An 8,180-nucleotide genomic window follows, 5' to 3' on the forward strand; every position below is an offset into this window, starting at 1 on the left:
CCTCAAATGCTTTAGCCGGTGGGACTTGATTTCATTCAAAATAAAATATTCAAAAATAGTTTTGCTTGTAAATTTGTCTTTAGGGCTTTATAACTAATAAATTAAAATAGTTTTTCAACTCCAATTTAAATACTAAAAATTATGGGGTAGCTCATTTATGCAATAAACCCCCTTTTATGATCAAAACCCTATTGGGTTGAAAATCCAATTCGCAAAAGGGAGATGAAAGTCAAGATTCAAAATAAGGAAGGCTTTGAAAAGGGATTTAAATTTCAAAAACAAGGTTTTGAATGTGGCTAAAATGCATAGGTGGCATGATGCTTATGAATGCAAAGGCATGATGAAATGTTTATAAAATTTGGGATGTTACAATATGGGTCAGGCAACGAATTCTACATGGCGAAGACTAAGTCAATCCTGAGTGGCAAATCGAGACATGACAGTGACACTTCATAACATATGACTAGGTCACACTCCGCGAGAAGATTGAATGTATTTAAAAAACACCGATGTGTATCTTTTGATGGGACGGTGGCCTTATCTCATAAGGCTGGTGCACACACCCAACTAACATTTACACCACAGTCCGATGACAACCCCCCCACTTCCTAATTGTGGTATTGTCCCTCGATGGCAACACACTGTATGGCCTTTCCATAACTCAACGTCCTTTGAGTCAAATTTAGTGGAACCACATGTAAAGAAAGAGTTAGCGAGATCACTCCCTTGTCGTTAGCTATGGCAATTATTAACCCGATACAACCACCTCATGCGTTACAAGCTTCCCGATACATTCTACTTCTCTTTCTTGTATATTCGGTAGGCTTTTCTCTTCCGAAGCCGTGATAAAAGCCTCTCCTCATCCGACCTCTCTCACACATCTTCTTTGATCCTTTGAGCCGCTCGACACCAGCGGTTTGTCTCCTCCTTCGGTGATATGGAGACCTAGATAGTCGCCCTCATCAATCCATCATGCCCAAAAAGTCTTAGAGGGGTTCGAGGGAGGGGGAAAGGGGGCGAGGGTTTTCCACCATGTCTGCCTTCCTCTGTGCCGCCGACCTCCCCTATTGCTTATGTTCAACAAAGTAGGTTTTCCGCATCTCAGATCTTTAATTTTTCTTGTTCTCGAAGATGAAAAATTGAAACCCGGATTTCGTTGAAAGTTGGTACTACTTCTTCCGATCCATAATAAGTGTCTTTGTTTTACTATGGATCGGAAAGAGTTCTGTTTTTATGAAGTTGGAAAGAGCCGGATCTGCTCAAGCTGATAGTCATTTTTCTAGTATGATGAAGCTTTGTGATCGATCTGTTTTTTGTTTTGACAGTTCGTCTCAATTTTCTTGGAAAGTTAGTCCAAAATTCTTGTTAGTCCATCTCTCCCTTGAATTTCTGAGAACTCATCTCTCACTTTATTCTTCCCAGATGAACAATCCCTCAATTTTTTAACACTGTTTAAAGTCGAGATGGAGGTGCAGGGTATAAGATAAAACGTGAAACGAGGAACGCCATGAGGTGGAGTCGGGAAATCGAAATTGACCGTTCATACGGACGACCGTAATTTAATTTTGTGGCATTGGGCAGTTTCGTAGTCGGGTTATCGGGTACCCCTTTTGCTTTGTTCTCCTCTTCTTCAGGTTGCCACATGTACGGCCCCTAGGTTTCTGCGAGGGCGAGGAGGTGGTTGTGGAATCCGACGACGCCGGCGGCCGCACACTGCATTAAGGGGCAGCGGCGCAGGACCACAGCGGCCGCGTGGTTTTCCCCTTCGCCGTCCGTTCGCAGTGGGAGGTAGCGACAAAGGCTTGCGGTTTCTCAGCGACCGCGTGGAGTTGCTGGCGTTACTCCCCTGCTGACCACGGTGCTGAGGAAACGCATGATGAGCTGGGAAAAGCGGCGGGCTCCGCTGGCGTCACGGCCTCAGGTTTGAGTAGCGCCCCCGGTTTTCCAGATGCCGTGTCCTCTGCTCGTCAATGGTTTGTTCATTTGGTACATCGATCTTCTGTCGGTGTCGATGTGCTGGTTTTGAAGGATTTTAAGATGTGTAGATGTTCGCAATATGCATAAAGATCTGGGTAACGCTCCCTAAACTTCGCCTTAGAACCAAACGGGCAGGAATGGAGGCGGTGAAGATGACTTCAGTGACAGCTATAACTGATAAAGCAATCACCTGGGCAGCACAAGAATGCTCCACTGGAATTACAATTGGGCAACCTGGTCTTTTCCATATGTTTGGCTGCCAGAGTTACAGGGAGGTCCAGATAATGGCAGAAAATTTGCGTCCCGTAGCAGGGAGAGAATAAGTAGTTATTCAGTGGCAAATCAATAATGGTGAGCTATTCAGTGGGAAATCAATAATGTTGAGTTATTCAGTGGCATATAAGGAATTTTTTCTGCATAGAAATTGCCAGCTGCATGTGTACATAAAGTTTTACCAGAAAGTCATGAGCTGGCTCTCCATCTACCATCAAGATTACAGTAAGTTTTTAATCGCACGTAGGTTTTGTATGGTAATCGCATTGAGGATTTGTTTAAATGATTTATCTGTTCCAAGTATAATCTCTCCACGACCACATTGGTCCTGTCAATCCTGGAGGCTCAATGCATTGCTGCCAATGCTCTTATGAGAAGATCATGCACATGTTGGATGTTTATAATTAATTTGTGATTCCTCTATCATACATGAGTATTAACTATTATAAACATCAGATATTTAATCTCTTAGATATATAATCCATATGTGAACTGAGAATTAGAGAGATGGCAATTATAGTAAATTGATGTGCGAAAACTCTAAATTTCTATCTCGTGGATTGGATTCAGTCAATGGATAATGAAGTGGAACTATGAGAGGAATAGCTCTAAAGTAAGGATTGTAAAGGGCCAACTTTTCCTATTTATAATAGTATAAATATAGAAATGGACCCTTTCAATTGTATTGAAATTGTTTTCTTAGACTTCTGTTAATCGATAAATAAGTTTCAAGATACACTTGGTTTTGTATGATATTTTCCCAAAGGAAACTCTTTAGTGTTCATTATTTGTCAAGGTGGCACATTAAAAAGGCGTCCCTATAATGTGAGCACCATCTGTGATGAGTATAGGCAGTCTGTTGTTTGCTTTATTTGTCACCTCTGCCTATCCTCCGCTCATTCTTTGGCAGATATTAATGTTTTCAAACAATTTCCTAGTTTGACCGCATATGCATTTATTAAATGATAAATATGGACTGCATGCCTTCTTGTTGATATATACTTTTTTATTACTTGATATATAAGCTTTCAAGATAGGCTTGGTTTTGTATGATACTTTCCACAAAGGAACTCTTTACCATACATGTGTAACAACATAATATTACAAGGTGATGCATGCAAAAAATTTGTCATCTATTTGGCAACTTTGCCTACATTTGTGACCACCATTAAAGTACGAGCTGTCGTATTTGTCACATCTGCCTATCCTCCCCTCATACATTGGCAACTATCAAAGCTTGAACATCCTAGTTAGGACGTATATGCATTTACTTAAACAATAAGCAAAAGCATAGCCCACAAGCCTTCTTCCCCATCCTTATCCTTTGATTCAAAACTAGAAACTCTTCTATTATACCATCTGCCTTCACCTTCCATGGAGCCTGATCTATTCAATGCTGCCAATTCTTACTATATGATACTTCGAGGGTTGTTCTTTCGCTTGGTTGTTTCTCTTCAAATTGAGTCTTCCCTTTCCATGGAGATAATTGCCTTTTGGTTGTGGATCCAAGGAAATGGCTATGAAGATTACCTTGCGCACTCCGATCTGTTTGATGACAACTATTTTCTCATGTTTGCTTCTACTGGAAAAATATTTCTTGAAGTTCTCCATATTGAATTTGATGATTCAGATCCCAGATCTATACCAAGCAGAAGCTTTCTGAGGGAAGCTATTGAAGGGATTTCTTTCTATCTTAACAACATATGTTACAAGGCCTTGGAAGATCTTCGAGAAAGGGCAGAGATCCATGCTATGAATCAAGCCTTTGGAGAATCCTTTTTTGAGCAGCAAGCCTACGGAGAATCCTTTTTGGAGCGGCAAGCCTATGGAGAATCCTTTTTTGAGCAGCAAGCCTATGAAGAATATTTGAACAATCGGGTTCCAATAAGCCCGGTAAGAGCAGATTAAATCTACAATTACGGGAGATCTGTTCATAGTTTGTGAAGTTTATTTTCCCCTTTTTTTGATTTGCCTATCATCTATGCAGGAGCACCTTCTGACAAAGATTAAGGCTCTGTATACTAATACTTCAAAGCATCATGGAGAAGGCACAAGTTCTAGAAGTATCCGTCATCCAACAAGCCATGTCCCCCAAGATAGAGGGGAAGAAGTATATGAGCGTCAGTCGACCTCTCGTTTGGCGACATTGCTGGAAAATTTAAGTTTAAGAGAGAAGCATAATGATGGAGTAAGAATATTATAAAGTCTATTTATCATGACTTACAAGTCACTAGTCAATCTCTGCATGTTTTGTTGATTATTTTCTGGTCAGAGCTGATAGCTTTGATCTAAACACTTCTGCAATACCGAGCTTGAAGACAAATATTTATTTCCATGCAGATCATGCAACAATTATCTGATGTTCCACGTGATGAGAGAACTCTCTTTGTGACTTTCTCCAATGGCTACCCATTGACCAAAGATGAACTGTATGATTTCTTTATGAGGTATGCCTATCATTTCAGGTTCATATTGCTTATAAATTTTTTCCCATAGCGTATTTGAAGAATGGTAAGGTTGTTGACCTATGCTAGTAATTTTTACAATCAAAATATCTGAGACTCAGTTTTTGGGTCATCTTTCAACTGAAAAGATTTGTGGCACATTATTGGTATGATTCGTGAAATTTCTAGAGTAGGAAATGGTTTGTGTCTCGATCTTATTGGATAGATAGGGAAAAAAAAAGTCACTTGACATGCAAGTGGGCTTGAAAAGAAAGGCAAAGAGAGATACAATGGGCAGTGAGTGCACATCCCAGCCTTCAGGGAGGCAAATCCCAGGGCCAGAAGCCCCGGCCTTAACCCAAGATCAAGCCTCATCCTCATCCTTAAAGTCACACAGAAGAACAGTGGAGTAAGATTGGCGCCTTCGGATGTGCAGATATTCCTTTGCTGAAGGGGAGCACGTGGTAGCCAGTCCCTTGTGGTGCTCTTTCTGCGTGTTCTGTTTTCCCGCATTCCACCTACCCAACAGAGCTTTCATATATTTATATTTATCTCTAAATTAAGGTACATCATAATATTGTAAGTTTGTTGGGTTTTGTAAATCTAGTGCAAAGAATTAGTGGTCAATGTATTATTCAGAGACAGTGTTGGTGGGAGTATAATAAGAATGTAACATGCCTTCACAGGAAAACAACTTGGAAAGATGTTTTACAGTTGACAGAAATTTCTTAATAACCTTTGAGGCATTGAGTAAACCTCTATAGTCCCAAATAATTGGTTAGACGAAAAGCTACTTGAAATGTTAATAATTTGCTTCGTATCTACGGGGAACTGGCTATGATAACTAATCCACTAGAATAGTAAGTCTATTGTTAATATTAGTTTTGTTTGAATCGGTATTAAGATGAATGTTTTGATTCACTGCGACTATATAGTTATGAGGTAATGTTATCACAATGAGGCTTTACTCATGGGTGATTAACAAGATATAACTCAGAAAAACGAGCCTTTGCTCATGGGTGATTAACTAGATATAACTCAGAAGATGTTCATTTGATTACTCAACTACTTAGTATGTTATCCAGCATTTTGTTCAGTGATAATTAACAAAACTTAGATAGCTCATAAGGCTGGCTGTCCTCCAGATAATAAAATACTTGTAAGTTGTAACCATTCTGTTACTTGGATACTTTTCTCTGTGAAACGTCAAAAATAATACCATTTGCAGACAAAATGTTCTATTCTCAAGATTTTATTAATACCTGGCTCAATATAAAAACTTGTTACATATATAGTTATATTAATATAGAATTAGAGGAATTAGCTTGACTATACAGCTAAACTACAGCTGACACTGTATGTGACAATTACCAAGTCACTACTGTTGGGACATGGCGTTTTGGCTCCCTGGAGCACATGCTCCCCGCGTTGGACAATAGAATCAAAAGATATATATTAATGTGGTAAAACATTCTGATATTTGTTCACATAGACACATTTCTGTCCCTATGCCTGTAAATTTGTTAAAAACAAACATTTTTGCACCCTGGAGAAACAAGACAAATCCAATAGTAAATATTGTAGGTAAACAATGGATTAGTAAATATTGTAGTATCATCGCTTGCCAACAATACTATTTTAGTCCGTGATATTAGCATTTATCTATAGTGGAAAATGTTTTTCCATCAGATCCATTTTATGTTCCTTATTTTGGGGTTTCTTGATTTTTATGTCACTGTATCTGCTAAATGCTATCAAGTCGACATATTACGAAAACAATGATTGAATCATATCTGTAGTTTTACCCTGTGTGGATGCTAAATTTTTGCAAAGTTCTAATTGTTTTAATGTCTTCCATGTCACAGGCACTATGGGGATATTGAAGAAATAACTATAGAGGAGCCAATGGAACAGAGGCCACCACTATATGCACATGTTACATTTTTCTCGCAGTTGACACTCTTCCGTGTACTTGATGGGAACAAGAAAGTCAAGTTCATGACAAGGCAAAAGCATCTATGGGCTCGACAGTATGTGCCAAAGAAAAAGAAGACGAAGCCTAACGAGCTGAACCCATTTTCCTGAATATTCGAGGACATTCTATTCTGTCCATGCTCGAAGCATTTGAATAAATAACTCCACACTTCAGAAATTCCTTGTTGTATGTACCTTCTTATCCTAGTAACTTGGAATTATGGGATGGTTCTGAACTTCTGGTATGTGACGTGACTCTCAGATTTGTAAGTGATAAGGCTTGCGAATTTAAACTGCTGGCATTTAGACTTAAAGTAATTCGAACTTCTGGTATGTGACGTGACACTCAGATCTGCAAGTACTAAGGCTTGCGAATTTAAACTGCTGGCATTTAGGCTTAAAGTAGTTCCTGGAAACCTATTATACTATGTGGTTGCTACTGTGCGAAGCTAGCACAGTAGGCTTTAAGCGCATGTTTCTGAAATTTGGAAGGAACCTAAACTGTTGGCAGGAGACCAAGTCATAAATTCTTGAGTTACATGAGTACTCATCTTTTTTTCAAAAATTAGATGATACCTATTGTACTATGATCAGTGTTCAACGGATAATCACGGCTTACTCTAATATGAATGTGATTCACTGTCCTTAAAAAAACCCTGAAATGTATATCTGCACCTAGTATATGAATGAAACACTCGAGAGACCTCTATTAGTTTTCAGAAGATATACTGCTAAGTAATTGAATCAGGGAAACAGTTTCAGCTTTACTTCTATGTTAAGCTTGTAAAACATGCAAGTGTAAAACCAAACATTTATTCAGTCAATCAGCCTCCTCTGAAACTCATGCAGTCATGCGTCAGCTCATTTATCTGTATCGTCGGAGGACATTAGTTCTCTTTTCTGAAAGTGAGATTTATAAATTAGGCAATAAAAACTTCGCAATCATTCATAAATATACTCCTACGCAGAGTGGAACTGAATTCTGAAAAACACCATCACCCAACTCTCTAGCACCTGCCCAGCTAAACAATCTGCTAGTACTTCATTTGCCCTTTATATATATACCTACGGTAGGACAATACAATTCAACATGTATTTACTCACAATTCTGACAGGTTCCATGTAATCAGCTAGTGATAACTAATGCAACTGAGACACTTCATATAATATGCAAAGGAACCACATGTGATCACTGGAACAACGTGTGAGCTGACGGTGTCATGAAGGGATGTCATACCTGTGATGTCTTAATCATCAAGCATTAGCAACTTTGACTATAGAATAACTACATTGCACTCTTTCAAATTCAGGTTGACTGAAACAAACAGATGCTATCCTGCAAATAATTCGAACAGAATTGATAGAGATCGACTAGAAGCAACTTGTTATGTACATTAAAATGCACTGTCGTGATGGTGTCACGGCAGATGCCATGTGATGGCTTAAGATGGGGCCGATGGACGAAGGAGAAACCGAAGAAGAGAGGGCGTAGTGTAAACTACGCACGAATGT

General features: G+C 39.1%; 1 protein-coding gene across 2 annotated transcripts; it reads left to right on the top strand.

Annotated features, from left to right (window-relative positions):
- Positions 1 to 1,613: 1,613 nt before the first annotated feature.
- LOC100825065 lies at positions 1,614 to 7,001 on the top strand. Of its 2 annotated transcripts, XM_010229879.3 has the most exons (5): positions 1,614 to 2,475; positions 3,881 to 4,143; positions 4,238 to 4,438; positions 4,591 to 4,697; positions 6,560 to 7,001. In XM_010229879.3, the coding sequence occupies exons 1-5, from the start codon at positions 2,355 to 2,357 to the stop codon at positions 6,777 to 6,779; spliced, it is 912 nt and encodes a 303-aa protein (XP_010228181.1). In that variant the 5' UTR covers positions 1,614 to 2,354; the 3' UTR covers positions 6,780 to 7,001. The 2 variants fall into 2 exon arrangements, with proteins under 2 accessions (XP_010228181.1, XP_010228180.1); XM_010229878.3 differs by lacking the exon at positions 1,614 to 2,475 and having other exon boundaries at positions 2,482 to 4,143.
- The last annotated feature ends 1,179 nt before the right edge of the window (positions 7,002 to 8,180 follow it).

The sequence above is a fragment of the Brachypodium distachyon genome, chromosome 1 (assembly GCF_000005505.3).
Source record: "Brachypodium distachyon strain Bd21 chromosome 1, Brachypodium_distachyon_v3.0, whole genome shotgun sequence".
Taxonomy (NCBI): domain Eukaryota; kingdom Viridiplantae; phylum Streptophyta; class Magnoliopsida; order Poales; family Poaceae; genus Brachypodium; species Brachypodium distachyon.